Genomic DNA, 18979 nt, shown 5'->3' on the forward strand with positions numbered 1-18979 from the left:
TTTACTGTTCAAAGGTGTAACTTCGTATGCCGTGCTTATTCTTGCAATAAACCCTCTTTGTTAAATGTATCTAAAACTATTAAAGAGAATTTAGGTCAAGTCTTGTTTTGAGCGTGGAGAGAAGGAAGAGATTTACAGATTTCAACAGCCCACATCTCCCAGTCACAAAAGACAGAGAACAGCACAGTTGTCTGAACTACTCAATCGCATTATAATCAGCACTCCCTCGCCACATTTTTATGCCAGAAAGGTCTTTGAAACGAGCCATATTTCATCTTTTAAAACATAGACCTGATATATTGTTTGTTTTTATTTATTTGAACTTCTTTTTCTAACTTCATTCTTGTTGAGACGTCAGAGATTTAAATTTCAAAGTTTGATTTAATAGATTATGGTGCTTGTTTGTGTACAAATTTAATACAGTAGAAATAAGTGAGTATCTTGACATTGCCACTTTCCAAATATGAAACTATTCAATTTGGGCATCCTGATGGTTTAGTGATTAGAAAATGCTCCTCGTAGCCTAAACATTTCCTTCTCTCTTCCCTTCTTGCCTCTCTAAGCCCTGTCCCTTCTCTTACTGTAATAACATTTATTTTAATTTCTAACAATACATTTGAGACTTAAAATGGATAAATTGGTTTGACCCATTTAGTAGCTAAAGACAGAAAATTAAAGCGGCATGAAAAAACATTACAATCTAAAAATATGAGATATCATCCTGGCTTAAAGGAATATCTCTAGCTGGAGCCTGGTTAGCTTAGCTTAGCACAAAGACTCGAAACAGGGGGGAAACTGCTAGCCTGACTCTGTCCAAAAAGAGCCCCAAAAATCAGCCAGACCAGTTGCCAGGCAAACAGTGGAAACCCCCAGAAACTGTTTTATTCTACTCTTCCGTTTTTGCACTGATTGATCAAATGATATACAATGTGTTAAATATTATGCTTTAGAGGTGCTGGTAGTTGAATAGTCTTTATGCAAAGCTAAGCTTATTAAGCTACGGTGTATTAAGGGTCTTGTATTGAATGATGCGCCTTATTTGTTTGCATCAACTACCTTATAAGATTATTAGCAAATTCAGATTTTGATTACCAAGAGACACTTTCCTGTTTTCTTCTGTTTGCATGTGTCTAAATGCACCGTTAGAGTTCCCGTGCACTGCTGTCACTCATGCACAGGTCACATTTGCTTTGGTCCCCAAAGAAGCCTCGGGGCTCTCCCAGATGGCCGATGACAGATGCCCACAACCGCTGTTGCCCTTGGTTGGAGTTGGAGTGCAGTTCCTCCCTCTAGATAAAAAGAAAAAGTCTCCTCACCATCAGTTTGTTTGAGCTCCATTTTGGTTTTCCCCAACATCCACTCCTCTCCTCCTGCACCGTTCCTCCACCTTGGCTTGATCCCATGTCCTCTGCTCCTTTGTTATCATGGAGCTGGATGCTCACCAAAGGGTTTTAGCCACATCGAGGTGTCAATTCTTATATACCTAATGTCCTGTCACTGGGCAAAAAAACATGGAGTCAGATCTCGTTATTTAACCCTGTCAGATATATGTAGTATTGAAACATGCGTAACATGTGCAGTGAAAGAAGTTTCAGCACTCTGCAAGTTGAATTTCAGTGAATAAAGAAATTAATGGAAACTAATGGCACATCATGGAAGGCGGTGGAACAACTATTCAAAACTCTACACCATTTTGGTTTGTTTGTGATGAGTGATATGCAGTGAAAACAATATGTAATGATTTGTAAATAAATGAGCATTTGTGGTCCTTCAAAAGTAAAGACACTGAAATATAGTAGCTCTCTGGTTCACATTCTGCTCCGTGTGAGAGTTATTTTATTTCTGTCTCCATGTGACAGCCTGGCCACATGCTGGAAGACACTCTGTTTAAAAGACTCCACCTGGGGGGAGGAGATTACATTTTGTCATTCCTGACAATGGCCCACCTCAGCAGTGTTTACATGGAGCACAAATTAACCTTTTTAAGTGAATGTTTCGAGGTTTGTGCTGAAAGAAGATTAAGTGCAAGGACAGGGGTTTATTCTAAATAGGCATGGCCACATGGGTTTCTCCGATTAGGAAACAGTTTGTGCCAAAATGTGGCGTGTATGTACATTGCTAATAGCCTCCACTAAAGCACTGACGTTGAAGAAAACAGTGGGGCTCTTTGGACAGAAGATGTATTTTTGTAATAATTATATTTAGTTATTGCATTTGTAATATTGTGTGGCAAATGATGAATATTACATCCAATTTGATTATAGTTCACCAGTGTCTGTTGATGGTGTTCCGAAAATTCCAAAAAAGGGGTTTAATTCTTCATATTCAGTTGGTCTTCACAAACTAAAATTGTACATCAAATAAAGTACTTTCTTACATTTTCATCAAATCACATGCTCTTCTTCTTCTTCTTCTTCTTCTTCTTCTTCTTCTTCTTCTGAGTCCATTGCTGAGAACAGGTTCTTACCTTCTGGGGTGAGGCAACATCAGGCCGATGCTTCTCTAAAGTTTAAGGTCAAATGTCAAAGATTTTGCCTTAGACTTTGTGCACGGTCACTGCTGACAGACAGGTGTCATTTAATCCTGCTCATAAACGCGGCGGTAGCTGCCAGCTTCTCATCAATCTCATAACCATAATATATGGCAGCCTGTCGGGATCAAACGGATCGGCATGAAGGACTGACCATATGCGTGACGGTGCATCATGGTCTGTGCAGGTATAGCAGGTGTGTGTGTCTTGGTGTGATTGACCTGCTTGTGTTTCTATTGTACGTCGACTGCTTATCTCCTTTGACTCAATGCAGAAATCATGTTTGTGACTCTGAACAGCAATAAGCGAGTACAGATAATATCTGTAGCTTTAGCAAAGACATAAATGGCCTTTTAACATCTTTGGTTTGTCTTTGTGCATTGCACTACTGGGTAGAGCTGCTTTTTCTCACAACCACTGATGGATTAGACTTTTAGTTCAGTGTACGATCCATCATCGAAATCTGCTGTTCCCAAGCAGCTGGAAAAAATAAAGCTAGAAAGCAAAGTTTCACATCGTTGCTCTTTTCCCAGCCCCGTCTCCTAAAATGTGTGTTCCAATATAACGAACCTTCATTGTGAATTATGTTTTGAAGGAAACTAATTTTGTCCCGGATTTCATTCGTTTTTCAAGTGTTAATAGTCGGACACAGAAATCGGATGAAAGGTGTGTGGGAAGGGTCTAGCTGCTTAACTGTTGGAGCACCGTTTTCAGCTTCAGGTGAAATGCATTACTTTTTCTTTGAATTGAGATTCTGGTTAAAATGGGATTTTAAATTCCCCCTGAAGAAACACCTGTGTTGTTCTCCTGATCAAGGTTGTGGGTACCGGTTTGTTGATCAGTAGTGGTTTGTAATGATGAGCTTGAATAATATTGTACATATTCGGCACAGCGTTTGAGAAATTAGAAAAAACACTTGACCTCAGCATTCATGTATAACATTACTGGAAAAATTGTACATTTTTGATTGTAATTTTAAATTAAAAGCTTTAAAAATCACATTAATTTGTCTAGCGATGATATAATGGGATTGATATTCAGTACGCCTGTTGGATTGGATGAGTAGCCTGTACTGGCAAATACGCTACAATACTTTGCCAAAGAGGTAGCAATCTGGGCTGTCAGGTCCTGTGGCGCTTTCCAACGCATCAGAGAAGGTGACAGCTGATTGGCTGCTCCACCTCCTCTCTGGCTGTCAAACGGTCTTAGTGACAAACAGACACACAGTTGTGTGTGTGTGTGTGTGTGTGTGGGTGTGTGTGTCGGTGGTCAAAAGCATGTTTAACACTATTTATTTGCTTATTGTATCTGAGGCTCTTCTGAAAGCTATTGTGTGTGTGTGTGTGTGTGTGTGTGTGTGTGTGTGTGTGTGTGTGTGTGTGTGTGTGTGTGTGTGTGTGTGTGTGTGTGTGTGTGTGTGTGTGTGTGTGTGTGTGTGTGTGTGTGTGTGTGTGTGTGTGTGTGTGTGTGTGTTATCTGGTGATTGCTGTGAGGTGTCCACAAGATGGATGCCAAACCAGTACAGACGTTTGTTGGGAATTTAGCCAAGCTTCCCCTGAGTGTGTGCGTGTGTTGGGGCATGGGGGGGGTGTTTACACAGTCACATTGTGGGGACTAGCGTTTTATTTGTGGGGACAAAAAGGGGGTAACTGCAGATCCCTATAACATAAATCATTACATTTTAGGGTGACGGTTTAAGGCTAGGGTTAGGTCCCCCCTACCTAATTTTTGTTACCTGCTACATGTCATCTTTTCAATTCATGCAGACAGAGTATATAACTTGCGTGAGAAATGCAGTGTAAGTATTTAGTTAATGCTACTAAAATAAGTCTTTTTAAGTGGTCAGGCAAACATTTGATATTCTGAACAGGAATATAGTAACAAACTATTTTAAAATCAATTGTAAACCAAATTTAAATCAATAATTTGAATCGGCAGTTATGTTTGAATATCGCCACACAAAAATCGCGACACATCATCAGGAAGAGATGAAGGTTACGACACAAAATGGATCGTTTTCTGAACCAAAAAAGTGACGTGCAAGACAACCTTGCACCAGTAAAAGCTCCAAAGCGTGTGGTGAGGAAATATGACACCGAATACATCAAAGTCATGTTATGTTTTTCATTCTTGCATTTTGTTTTACAATCAGAAGTTAGCCGTAAGTTACAAAAGGCTGAGAACTCTTGAACAACATTGTATGTCTCTTTCCTCATATTACGCACAACTATACGCACATACACAGTGTTGTCATCACGTCATCACGTCAGTGTTCCCAGAGTCCAAGGGAAATGTAGAGACTAAAAATATGCACCCTCTTAACAGCTCCCACTCACTTACCTAACCAAGTGAACCGCTGCATTATATGAGTGGAACGTTTGCAAATGACCTCGTCATAGAGATCTGACACACAGAATACCACTCGTGCTGCGGGATTATGTATGCCAACAAACCCAGTCGTGTCTCTATAGTACAAGCGGTGTGTGCATACGTCTCTGCGTGTTGCTCTGAGGGTCATGGACTGTGTTTTTGAATGTTCATGGCTTGAATGCACCTGTGTTGGCTCGCTTGTGTGCATTTATACTTCATTGAGCCCTCAAGATGAGTCATGCTTCTCCTTCGGTTCCTTCATACAGATCGTCATCCCTCTTCTAAATCCACCACAGACAGAGAAACATCTTCACACAACTAAGAAAATATTTTTAAAACATGGTGTTCTTTATAAGGATTCATTTATACGGAAATTATTTCAACGATTTATTATTCTGCCAATCATTGTAACCGATTACTGTTCCACACGTAATTGTTTGTTTTCTGGGACTGTCAATGTCACAGTTTTAAGGTCTTAAAATAAAACATGTAAATGCTGAGTGAATGTGAACCACAGTTGAAATAGTGTTAATCGATTTATTTCATCCACATTTCAGTGCAGAGATCAATACATTTTCTACAGCGTTCGCTCGCCTCCATGCCGGCTCTCTGCAGAATTTATATTTCTTCACCCGTCGTTCAGCAAAATGTGGCTCTTTTTGTCCATTTCTTTGCCTTCTGTGCACAAATTACAGCATAATTGAGCTGCAATTTGTGTGAAAAGGGCTCCAATTCATGTTTTCAGCGGATGTGCGGGGTTGCCTGGCAACACAACTGTAATTGTAGTCCACCTGTCGATCAGTTGTTCAGTGTGTCCTTTTGACTGTCAAGACTGACAGTTTTTTGCATGGGCTGAATTTCTTACGCTTGGATACACCGATTCATCAGCCTGCAAATAGATCCTACGAAGTGTTTATTGGAAACATGACCAAGAATATTACTTATTTTCCTCCACCGTCCAATGGAACTGTGAAGGCAGGTGTAGCGACGAGGCAACTTGTATTGGCCTGAGTGTCTGGAACAAAGCCATTTTTTTTTTTTTTTAAAGAGCATGCTCATGCCGTCACGTTCCGTTCACAGCTGACTTGGCTATAAATGCTGATCGTCCACCTCTTAACACATCTGGATGTGTCCTGCTCGTTCCAGGAAGTTTCCTAGATCGCAGACCCAGAAACAGCTGCAAGTTCTCAGGTTCAGGTGGATTAATGGGCCGCTGAATATGGAAAAAAGATAATAAGAAATGATATTTAGGTAGTGGCTGTAACTTTTTCTTTTCTTTTCATGACACTATCTCATCTTTTCTTAACCATGAGACATGAAGACTAAAAGCTTAGACCAGAGGGTCTCAATCTTTCAGTTTATTTTAAAAGTCTGACCTGCCGATTCTTCTTTTTGCAGATTCTGATATTTCCTCCTAAGAAGTATTATTGACAGCAAGGCTCCAAACTAACCTTTATCACCACAGTCCCATAAACGTCTTGCAAAATAATTCAAACCTCCTTGAAGTCAGTGTAAACTGTCAACAATTGTAAATATTAACCTTTTACTTTGTTATTGTCATCATTGTGACTATTTGCTTTAAACGCACAATTCAAATGATCAGGAAATACATGATTGTATGTATCAGCCGTCACCATGTTGAGAGCCGTGTGGAGGCAATAGATACGCTCATCATTTTGTTTAAAGACAACCTTGAAATAAAGTCCCTTCCATTTTACACATGCTGTTCTTATCAGCAGTGCTTGAAGTGGAGAAAAAAAGTGCCAGTCCTCTCCTCATTCACATGTTGGTGTGTGTACCAGAAAATCATTTTTACATTCTGAATTTCCACAGTGAAAGAAAGATACGAGCAGATATCGGGTTTGGGGTTGCTCCTCCAGGAAAATATGAAGTTTCTCAAATTTCACATCATTTTGCATCATCACGCCCCAAAAAGCTTAACGAGAAAACTTACAATCACAGCCTTCATCTGAACATTTAGTTCTTCTGAAAACGTTTTTCCGAATAAATCATATTCTGTAGGCCTAAATCAGAAGTATAGTAGATTCAGAAAATGTTTAAATAATATTACGTTAATTAGAAAAGAGTCCCGACAGCCTGTGACAAGTAATAGTACGCCAAAGAGTAAAATGTACTGCACTGCGTACCAATGAGTACCGGCCCACTTCAAGCACTGCCAATGAGTAATATGTGAACCAGTCTTTTCCTGGTCTCATCCTACTATATTACTTTGTGTCATGCTGATTTTGTTTATGATTTCAACTTCATAAGGGTCATCAGGTCAGAGAGAGAAGAAGCAGCATTTACGACCTTTGCATAAATATTCTTGGCTTTGTCTTTCAGCCAGACGGGCCGATGAGTGCTGGTATTTAAAGAGCTGCTGAGGCCAAATAGCTTCACTATTAAGTGGACAGCGCAACAGATACTGCGTTAAGAGATAAAGGTACCGGCTTTTAAACAAAGTGGTTCCATGAGACATGGAGAGACTACTGCCAGCTCGCTGGGATTCATCTCCAACCACAGGTTCGCTATACTGAGCTCGTTCTCCTGAATGGATGATAAACCCAGTAAGTTTAGAAGTTTTTCTTTTGTTCTTCATAAGATTATAGAGTCTGGAATTATTTTTTCTTTTTCTGGTGAAAATAAACTTTTCGATTGATTGAATGACTAACATTTGTTTCAGAAAGTGCGTGAACCGTTCAGATTGCCAGTAAGTCCAATTTCAGTTTAATTTATTGAAATAGTTTCAACACTGGGTAGCACTGATCTTTCCGTGGTAAGATTGACCTTAAAGTACTCTACGCACAAAATGACCATTTGTAAGTCGTTCCCTCACCACTTGTTACCTTAAATTCTCGAAGAAAACTTTGTTTCACTCGCATGCCTCCACTGTGAACGGAAAATCTTGAAATCTGTCAAAAACTGAGTAAATCCTTGATGAATTGTAGTCACTGGTAGGCCAGGTTTAACAACAGCAGAACTGTATCAAACTCTGTTTACCAACTCTCGTGCAGAAGTTTCATTTATCCAGCGTACTCACTACTTCCCGAAGTCGTGCATTTTGCCAAAGTTTGCTATTTAAAACACTTCCACCATGGACTCGCGTGAGGCGGCGGTGGTGAAGGGTGTTCGCTCCATAGCAGAGAACCGAGCGGTTCCCAGCTGCCCACTCAGGTGCCAGAGAGGCAGAGAAGCTCTGGCCGTGAAACAAAGTGGCAACAGAAATCAGCAGCTGCCGGCCGGCTTGTTGTTCTATAGCGGAGCCGTCGGGTGCCAACTCGACTCTAGCTGACCACATAAAGATGACGCGTGAGAGGAGCAGCTCAGGTGCGATGGAGGATTTACACATGAACGACTGGCGGTAATGTGCAATATTTCGTAAATAATTGTGTAAATCCAACTTGTTAACTTGATTTGAAAACGTTTATTGATTTATGTGTTACCAATTGAACAATATTGAGTTGGTTAGCAGTTCTCTATTATTCTCTTTTATTGTTTGTGTCTGTTTTTTTAATGTATTTGTCTCTATGGACCCTGAGTCTGAAATAAAGTATATCTATCTGTCTCTCTATCTATCTATCTATCTATCTGTCTATCTATCTATATTTCAAATATATGTCAAATCCATGACGACTAAACAAACTCTATTCACTAATGAATAGAATAAATGGTTCAAAACTTTGGAAACAGCCAGTACAGTAAGTATTATTTAAAAAAAATAAAAAAGCTATAGAATGATGATTAAAAATAGTCTCTCTCTGGATACCAAATCCTTTTGGCCTAAAATCTCTTCAGTCTAGAAAATCATGGCATTTATATTTTTATTCATATGGGGATAGTACATAATCAACATTGCTATCTTAAAAACGTAAAACAGCTATTTTTCAATAAAGCACATAAAAACATTTGTGTCACAAGAATTGACGGGAACGGCTCAAAGATAACAAAACTGACTTCTGGTAGCTGGCTGTCTGCTGTCTACACATCAATACTGTTCTGTGATGGCAGACCGTTTACCGACAAAACGTGATCCAGCAGCTGTGTGGCAGAGAGCAAAATCATATTTGTGCCTCGGCCTCCAACTTGTTTGGGCCGGGAAACGGTCATGAATAAAAAAAAACATTTCAATTTAAAAAAAGGACAAAATTCACGTGTTCTCATGAAAATATTATTTAATCTTCTGGACATTTGGATGGCCAGAAAAGTAAATTGAAGACATCAATTTGGGATTGAAAATCTGGATTTTTCTGTAAAAGTACAGAACAGCAAATGAAAAACATTTCCCAATTATGTTACTAGAAAATGTAATCCAGTCTGGATTACGTCTCCTTTAAAAGATAATTGCTGGTCCATATTACAGCAGTGTGACATTAACATAATCCCGAGGAGACACCTAGTTGGTTTGAAACACTCTCATGTCCCTGTCCACTGCGAGGCTGTAGTATAACATCATTCAAATAATCATGGAGATGGGCTGCAGGCTTTGAAGTCCATGCTGCTGGTCGGAGGCTGATGAATTCCAGTGAACACATTTCCCTTTCCACTTTCATCTTTCCAACAGTCAAATTGAATTTTCAGAACGGCAAAGATTTTCATGAGTGAAGGCCTCTCATTGGGGGGGGGGGGGGGGGGGGCTGCGTTCAGTGAGGCGGAGGATGAAATGTCCAGCTGCACAAGGACTTAACTGATGCCATTATCATGTGAACCGCACAAAGAAACATGTCGCTTTGTGTACCCCGAGAATCGGATTCATTATCTGATAAATAAAGAGAAGCTCTGCAACAAAGACACTTATCTACAGACTGTACTCTCTGGTGTAATGCTGTGATGTGTGCCAGAGATAGGCCATTCTTTTCAGCTGATGCATGTTTTAGGGCTGGGTTATTCTAGAAAAGACCTGGTATACCGTCCTCTTAATTTGAGCCCTTTTATTGGACAACATATAGACATTTGTAGATCAATCCAAATGATCTGCCTCAGAAATCACTCTGTTTCGTCAAACGAAATATCAAGCACTATAATGGTGGCGCACATATAATTGCAGTTTGAATCACACAAAAGAAAAAGACCAATACTCCTCTGCTCTGAATGGAGCCATGCTGCGCTGTTGCCCCCCTGTGGATACTTTAACAACATACATTTTGAAGAAATGTCTCACATTGGGAACTGAATTGTTTCGACAGCACACGAATTGCTAAAACTTGGCTAATGGCCTTTTTTCCTTTCTCCAGATATGAAGCGTCCAAAGAGCCCCGACTGTCTGGACAGCAGCCGTCCTCCCAAGAGCCAGGAGGGACAGGAGGAGGACATGGAAGAGGACGATGAGGAGGAGGAGAGGAAGGTGGCAGCAGTGCACAGGGCCAAGCGTGAGCGACGTCAAGGCAGCAGCAGTGCCACTATGTGCCGGGTGTGCAACATACAGCTGAACTCCAACGCCCAGGCCCAGATCCACTACAGAGGGAAGACCCACCAGAGGAGGCTGCGCCGACTGGCGAAGGCCGTCAGCACAGGTAAGGATGCTCCGACGCTATGTTCTCTACACTCATTTCACTTCCCTGTGCAAAAGTTGATATTCCTGCTGATTTACTGTGGATTAGGAGAATTATTTAGTTTAAGATCATGGCTCAAAAGCAGCGACAACAGAACTTTACACTTTATTATTGCTTTGTAAATGTATCCTACTAGAGCTGCTGAGTACATCACATATCTTCTCAAATTGTTATCGAGATTACTTTACTTTTTTTTTAATGCTCATTGGTTATACTTGCTACTGTATTCAGTTAATCTATACCATATAATGCAGTCCAGTACCACAGCTTTGCCCCATGTTTTTACAGGCTTAAAGTGGCCAGTTTTTGTTAAATATTTCCGTGAGGTGTTAATTCAACCACATGTTTATTACTGAGGTCGTGGTTAGTCGTGGTGTTGTGCTGGACTGTATTATATAAAAATATGATTCTGATATTCGTCCTCATGTTTGTAAATCGGGCCAAACATTAAAAACACTTATCAATATAATGCAGTAGGGACGTTGTAATCCGATCCCAAAAAAGATAATTTACTAATATAGTCAGCACAAAATATGTTCAGACAACGACAAAAATAAACACTCAATGTAATACAGTTCATTCAGGTAACACAGGGCTGCACCGACGCAACACTGGAGGACACTTTTAAAGGGAGAGTGAAAGAGAGTGGCAGCAACGAGGCTAAAAAGGTTGATTTCATATTTAATTTAGGGCTGGACGTTATGAAGGAAATCGATATTGCGACGATATTATAGGGTTTGATGCTCTCGTAAAATATTTACACAATGAGATTTTATAAAATAGTTTCTTACTTAGCCCTGCGGTTTATTTTTGAATCTGTAACTTGCAATGCGGTTTAATTCTGTACTTCAAAAGTGAGTCATAGTAAGATGGCGATCAAATGAGATTAAGTGTGAGCTTTAGCAGACAGTCACCATTTTAATTGACATTTCAAGGCAAATTAAAACAACTTACAGAGACACATAGAGAACTCCCAATTGAATGGGCATTTTGACATTTCGAAAACCACTGGTATGACTAATAACAATAATGGCTCCATTATATTGAAGTGTCCCATGGCAACGCCAAGGAGACATCATGTGCAGTACCAGCGCCCTGCTGGAGCATCTAAATGGCACAAAGCCACGTTATTAATTACACCTTTTCATGCATTAAAATGTCTGCTCTTAAGGATGTCAATTGTGGCTTGAATCCCAAATATTGTGATGTTTTGTAAAAAAGCAGCTGAAAATGATAATGTACCAGTTATTGCTAGAGAGGAACAACATTGACCACCATTGTCTGAAAAACTCATAAACTGCCTCAAAATGGCCGTGGCTTTATCAACAACGCTTGCAGTCTGAACAAAACCGAACATTATGAACTTCTCCAAATTGCTATTGACTGCAGGGCCGCTGTACTGTCAGTGGTTCTGTTGTTTTTTCATCCGGAGTGTTTTAATCATTTTTTCCTCCATAAGAGGGTCTGTTTACAAGTGCCAGAAAAATGTCTCTTTGTTTTTCATTCTCATGCTTGTTGGTGCTGGAGTTTGATATGAAGTGCAGGTGCTGGGTCTGGCTTTTACACTGTTCTGCTCCATAGAGTGAAGGGTTTATGCAGCATTACAAAAAAAGCAAAAATATACAATTTGAAGCCACCACAACCTGTCAGAAAAGATTTGCTCCTTCTTAGCAGTGACTATGCAAGTTGTGCAAATACAGGCTCTTCAGCAGAAGTTGTGCTGTAGAGTTCAACATGCAATAGTCTTTCAGCAGACCCCGAAACCTTACCCTGATACCTAACACTGTTAGATCAGAGAGTATACTAAAACACCTCAATCACGATCTTGTAATTGTTCACATTTGCAAACCCTGACGAGCTGTTATGCATTCAGTATATTTACTCTTCCAGAAGAACCCCTCGCCATTTCCAAGCACTTTCTGCACACCTGTTTCGATGACGAGGGGCCATTAATCACCTTCCCTCGCCACCACCTGTGTCACTCTGCCACAGTGACCCGCTTGATCAATCAACACTCAGACTGGCCAATAAGATGGCACTTTTTAATGTTGATTCATGAGGCTGTCTCTCTCTGTCGGCTTACCACACATATTTAGCTGTTCCAATCTAACACGGGGCTTGAAATTAAATGAATACTTTATCCATTGTTTAATTTCTCCCTCACTTCAACCTCATTCTGTTATCATCAGAATGTTGTTGGCTATTTCTGTGTCAGATAATAGCTTTTTGCAGATCATCACTCATACTTAAAAGTGTTAGACTGATCCAGAGCACAAGCCAATTTTGGCCTGTATTTATCCACCTTGTATTTTTGACTTTCTGTGAATGTTAACTTCTGTTATGGCAGGTGAATAGAAGTGACTGGTGACACTCTATAGGGTGGTAGAACTCCCTATAGAGTGCTGCAGGGATGACATAGTTTTGCAGGCCAAACCTAGAAGTTAGCACTGCACCGGTTGTTTCGACAAAAATGCCAGTTGGAAACAATAATTTGGAATATTGCGTAAAAAAGGCTCTGTGTTAACCACGGACCTTATTTAACCATAAAAGCTATTTAAAAAACCCATTGACTTTAAAGATGTGGAAACCTGGAGTGCAAAACCTAATTTCTGGCTTTTAGGACTCATTCCTGCAGCACTATGTAGTGCACCTATTACCAGTTTTGGGCACAGCCAAGATTTATAGTGCCAAGGGAATTAGCCATTCAAAATTGGGTGAAAATGTAAAAATCCAAAGCTATCCATCAGTTATGATGAAGATGGATTGTTTATCATTGGAGACATCTTCTAGCTGCAGTTAGTTCATGCTGTTTGCTTAAATAAACAACAGCAGAACGAACAGCGAGGCACTATACCATAGGTGGTTCATGTGTTGTATATTTATAAGGCAATCTCAATTCTGCTAATTGTTAGTTAAAACATTACCCACAACAGAAGTGTTGCTTTGTCTCTGAGAATTGGATTTAGGTCACACTACAATTTACAAAAATCTGGATTTTTATATCCACATGACATCATCATGCAGACGGCATGCAGCTCTCTGCAGTGGCTTCCTCTGTGATGATAGACTTGACACAATTTATTTATCGTTGTTACTCACAGTCTTAAAATATATTCACGTTAGCTCGTTTGTACCCGCAATTTGATCGGATCTCTCTATATTTTACATATTTTTTATAGTCCATATGCATGAGGACCATTTCAAGTACACTTTATTTTGCCAATTTTCCCTTGTACAATCAACACAATGCACACTCAAAACCTGCATCATTTATGTAATTGGGTCACAGCTTATGTCTGATTGTGGATAGCTGATCATTTAGACTGCATTGGCATATTTATTTGACTGAAGAGATTTGTTATCTGGAGAACCATACGAGTGTCACAACAATCTGAGAAAGTGTGAATGTGACAGCAGGGAGCCATTTCTTCTCTCAGATGAAAATGATGCCCTTACGGACACATTTCTCTAAAACAAGGGGGGATTGTTTCGGAAATACTTGCCGACTATAATAAACACTCTTTAATATGCAGAAACCTTTTTGACATTTTTTTTTTCCATTTTGGTAGAGGGCATTGCAAACATCCATTGTTCATTGTTCGTCATTGCATGCCTTTCACAATGCACCTGGGTTGAGAGATTAGACATCAACAGCATCAGCACCGACAGCGTTAGGCCACACATGTCAGAGCTATCTCATCCAATAATTGATAGTTAAGATGAGAGTCGCTCACGGGCAGCTTGTGTCGGTCCCTCAGGCTGAAGGGCCTCTCGTTTCCTCACACGGGGGACGGAGTGATTTCACACCGGCCGTGTTTGAACTGGTGAAATGAACCCTACAGTGTTTAACCCCTTTTGTTTGGGGTTGTTGTGAAATTGACAATACCACAGTCAAACAACTGCCGGTCCTAAAAATAGCCGTGAAATGGTTTTGTGTGGAGCAAAAATGCAACTAGACCGTAGGCAGAAACATAGCCTGTAAATGATCCTTCTAAAGACAGAGACCGACTAATTTACAGTGTTCTGTACTCCTTTGTCATATTTGAACCTGCAACATATGTGTTTTTAAAATATTATTATTAATATATGTATAATTGGCATATGAAAATGGCAGCCAGACATATCTTTTGCTAAACCTTGAGAATAAATAGGACACACAAATGGTATGTTTTAATTAAACAATGTCTCGCAAGCCATTCTCTCGGTTGCCTGTTTCAAAGTAGAAAGAAGAAAAGGAGGATGAGCCAAGCCAATCAAGTGTTGGTATAATTCAGTATGTGCCGCGATGAAACCAGCCTAATAATACCCGGTCCCTCCCCACAGCTGAACTAGCATTGCCTTTATTTAGTCGCATGAAGTGATTGCTGAAATGAAAAGCGAGTTCAATAGGGTGCTTCTCACTGGGGGCCTTTAGAAAAGAGACCGGACCGGAGCAGTTTCCATTTCCTGCACTTAGCACTAAGCTGCTGAACCACTGGAGTCGTTTCAGTTCAGAAGTTACAGTTTTCAACTTTTCTGTATGATGTGTGTTTGTGTAGAGGTACAGGTAGTGGGCACCAGATGTTAAGTGCTTTTAGGTTCAATTTGCTCAATTCAACGTGCAGCTAAAGATAATTGCCCCTTTCAGAGATGCACACCTTTATGCTAATCTGACGGCAATCTGTTGGTTTAAAAAAAGAACAAAAACATTTGCCCTTAATTTCTGCGTTTACCTTCGAGTCCCATGGCCAATCTGAATGTCACGCCTACAACACAGTCCTAAAGACGGCACTGCTCACAACGCTGGGTGCTGTTTTACGGGGGTATTTATGCTGCCTGGGAGGAGGTACAACCTTAAAGGATGAAGTCGGGGAACAAAAGGTTGTTGTGCGCATAACACCACAGATTACATGACTGTAACATCATTGCCAGCAGGCTTACCCTGCAAGATGTGCACTGATATGTATCTTTGGCTATTTTTAGGAGTATGTATACGCGCTGTGCACGCACCACTAAGTTTCAACGTAACCTAATGTGACTGTACTTGGAGTTCCAGTCTTCTTCGATTAGATTTAGTCAAATTTAGACTGTTCAAACGCGCATCCTAAATCACACACGCACATTCATGCTGAAACATACTGTGTGAGCTTTGAAATAGGACATTTATCAGCTGGAGTTTGTTTGCTGCTTGGCCTCATTTCATAAAGCAAAGTCTGCTGAGCAAAGAGCAGCCATTTTTAAGACTTCATTTGTCATCGATGGACATTCTGCACAGACTGAAGGCCTGCAGGAAGGAGTGGAGCTGGAGACGGAGCGAAAGAATAAAGGGGGGTTGTGTAGGCTTTCTCGCCATTTCCCAGTATTTTGACTTAGCTGTTGCCATTGATGGCACCAAAACCCACAGGGACTGGCTGTGTCATCTCAAGGTCAGTGAAAGTCTGAGAAATTACCCAGAGAGCTGAAATCTGAATTCTAGACCCAAATAAAACATGTAAAAAGTTCCTTTTTGGTATTTTAGGTGGCAGTGCCTGTGAGTTTTCGAGATAAGTCTGTTTTTAATTTCTTATAATAGTAGTGGTGTAGTACAAAAACATTTCCCTCTCAGTTTCTGTCTCCCTTTACCAAGTCAGTGATTTCCATAAGTAACGTGCCATGTCAATCAAGCACACCTACAGAGTCCATATAGGTAAATCGAAGTATGCATGTTTAGTAAGTCCACAGCGAGATGAAGGCATGCAGTGTGTAGCCGACACGCAATCGTTCTGCTCGAGGCCGTCTCCCTGCACAAGCATTTCAATGCAGCCGGCTGAAATCGAGTGTATAACTGTCAGGATTCGTCAGTGTTGTGCTTCCACACCACACTTATTCAAGTGGACAAGGAGCCAGCAAGGAGCGCTCAGGGCAGACACAAGCAGCGTGTGTGCGCGTGTTTGTGTGTGTTTGTGTGTGTTGACGACACTTGTATATGACATTTGAGGCCAGGGTTTCAGGGCACAGTCTATGAGAATAATTGTGTTTATTTGAGGTGATTATAGTGACGGTGGAATGAATAGCAATGCATTGAGGGCCTCCCCAGCGGTGCGTTCAAGTCTCTGTGTTGCCTTTACAAATATCCAACTATGTGCTTCTGGAGTGAGTCGAGTTCTCAGATGCACGGAAACTCTCCTCCTCTTCAGCAATTAAAAGCAGAAAGCAGTGAATCTTAAGGTTAATTCTTGATATTTAGGAACATAACAACAGAAAACTGGTCACCAACTCTAAGAAGTTCTCCGATCCTTTCCTCAGTTCAATTTGTACTTCATGCCACGAGAGCACCTCATGCATATTTAATCTTAATCTGCATCTATCACACAAAAGAGTTTGATGTTCACCGCAGACTCAAACTCTGCTCTGCAGCGTGTCAATACAGTAATCATCCAATCATCCAAAGATCAGTCCGCAAAATGAGCGAGCTATTAGGTGAACAATAATCTCTCCCACCTGCTCATTAAAATAAACACTCTGGTGGAGTTGCACGCTGTCGGTTGCTTGATCTCAAATAGTTTTAAATTAGCGTTGAGTGGGGAACGAGCTGTCCTATCAATATGTTAAGCTATGATTTATATTTGTGTACCTCGTTACAGAGTGATAACCCTCTTTTGCATGGAAGCGTTGGAAGATTGACGTCTACTGATAATGTATCTAAAAGATGGCTGCAAATGAGTTATGCTTTCATTATAAGAAATATAATATATTTGCATGGCTACACCTTTTTTTTCAAATTAATTACTTTTTGCAATATACTATCATGGATGGCAAATATACATAATTCCTGGTTAAAGAACTATAATTCTTTCAATATTATGAATGTGTGATTTCTGTGTGTTGCACGAGTGGTGAGACATAACTGCCCTCACTATTAGACCCTATACAACCATCAGATACATGTGTGGTATAAGTAGCCGAACTGAACTTGATGCAACAAATCACAGTTTAAGAATAAATAGCAGAATAGAATACATCTTCAAACCATTAATAATGCTTCATTAGAGATTCATGCAGTTTTCCAACAAGTTAATTTAAGGATAAATTCAGCGTTTCACTCAGCAGAGCACTGATGTTAACCACATCGTTAAGGCAGACGAGCATTATCTGGAAAACGTCACGTTCCTTCACTTTACGTGCAGCTAAAATAACATTCTTCTCTACTTGTGCCACTGTTACACATCAGAACGCAACATTTGAGCCATTTCAGCCACTCATGTGATTATCATCAGAAATGACATGTAAAAAAACGTATGAATGAGAAACTGGGGTTGAAATGAAATGACTTGCAGTAGCGAGTTAACTTTCACAACACAAAAACTGAGAGCAAATCAAATATTACTCCATTGCTTACTTTGGCTCAACCCTAATCCAATACTGTGATTATATATCATTTACACTGAAGCGTTGGTGGCAAAAATAATGACTGTGCGCCGCATGATTGACTCAGGTATTTTGATTGAAAGCTCTGCACACTCAACCTATTGGAAATGTAAACAGGAGCCAGAAATAATGTATTCCAATCAAGTACGAGCGTGCAATCAATCAGCACAAAGACCAGACTGCAGTGTGTGATGTACACGTATGAGGTGTATCGTTTGGATGTGGTTTGAAAGCTTTTAAATGTTTTAGTTTTGTGCCCATGCTGCTGTTGATAACTTTGGGGAACAGCGCAGCTGCAATTTTAAGCAGAACAGAAAACCGATTGATAAATGACGCCTATTGTTGTCAAGTAATAGCAGGAAGGAAGCATGCAGGTGTGAACCCTGAATAGAAATTGGAGCTGGGAAGAAGAAGAACGGGGAGAGAGGTGGGATGTTCATGTTGTTGATAGCCAGTCCCAGCTCTCTCTCTCTCTCTCTCCCTCTCTCCCCCCTCTTCCTCACTCACTCTCTGTTACATACTGATGCACACAGAAGAATACACACTTGCTCTACAGACTCTCACCATCACACTCTCAGCCTCTTTTCCTTCTCCGCTGTTTCTCAATCCGCCCCGCTGCCGCTTCTCTCACATATGCGTGTTCGTCCTTCAGCTGCGGCAGTTTGGCTCACGGCCAAAAGATGTGCGGCTGACCGAGAAAGGAGCTCACCTCAGTCAGAGAATCAAAGGGGAGGACAGATAGACGGAGAAGGTTATCTGCGAGGAGGCACTTTTTGGGGGGTTTTGTTTTTTGCTCAACTTCTCTGATGGGAGATAAACTGGCAACAGGCGCTTAAGTCAAATACAGAAGAAAGTGGCGAGCAGAGGAATCAGAAAACACGTGGAGATGGTGTTCGGTAAGACCATTTGTTTACTCTTACGGTATGTGTCAGTAAAACTTATCTATGGGAATGCAATCGTCTTAACAAGTAGGTTTTATCTGTCTTGAGATGTGTTGTTTTAAATGCATGCGAGTACTCCCCTGTCAGTGTGTGGCTTACAACAGTGTCTTCACATCGTTGCTCAAGGGCAGGCTCAGCCTCCTGCCTACCATCTGCCCTCATTCAGTGCCTCTGCATCCACAATGAGGCCCTCACCTGTTTGT

The 18979-nt window shown here is 40.6% G+C and overlaps 1 protein-coding gene across 2 annotated transcripts in view; it reads left to right on the forward strand.

Moving 5' to 3' along the window:
• LOC306794940 (zinc finger protein 385B-like) overlaps nucleotides 1-18979 on the forward strand; it is a 52198-nt gene that overhangs the window by 12819 nt on the left and 20400 nt on the right. For both annotated transcript variants that reach the window (XM_079293205.1, XM_079293206.1), the window contains exon 2: nucleotides 10132-10410. In XM_079293205.1, the coding sequence (XP_079149331.1) occupies nucleotides 10132-10410 (279 nt within the window). The remainder of the gene's footprint in view (nucleotides 1-10131; nucleotides 10411-18979) is intronic.

Source organism: Melanostigma gelatinosum (genome assembly GCF_949748355.1).
Source record: "Melanostigma gelatinosum genome assembly, chromosome: 21".
Taxonomy (NCBI): Eukaryota; Metazoa; Chordata; class Actinopteri; order Perciformes; family Zoarcidae; genus Melanostigma; species Melanostigma gelatinosum.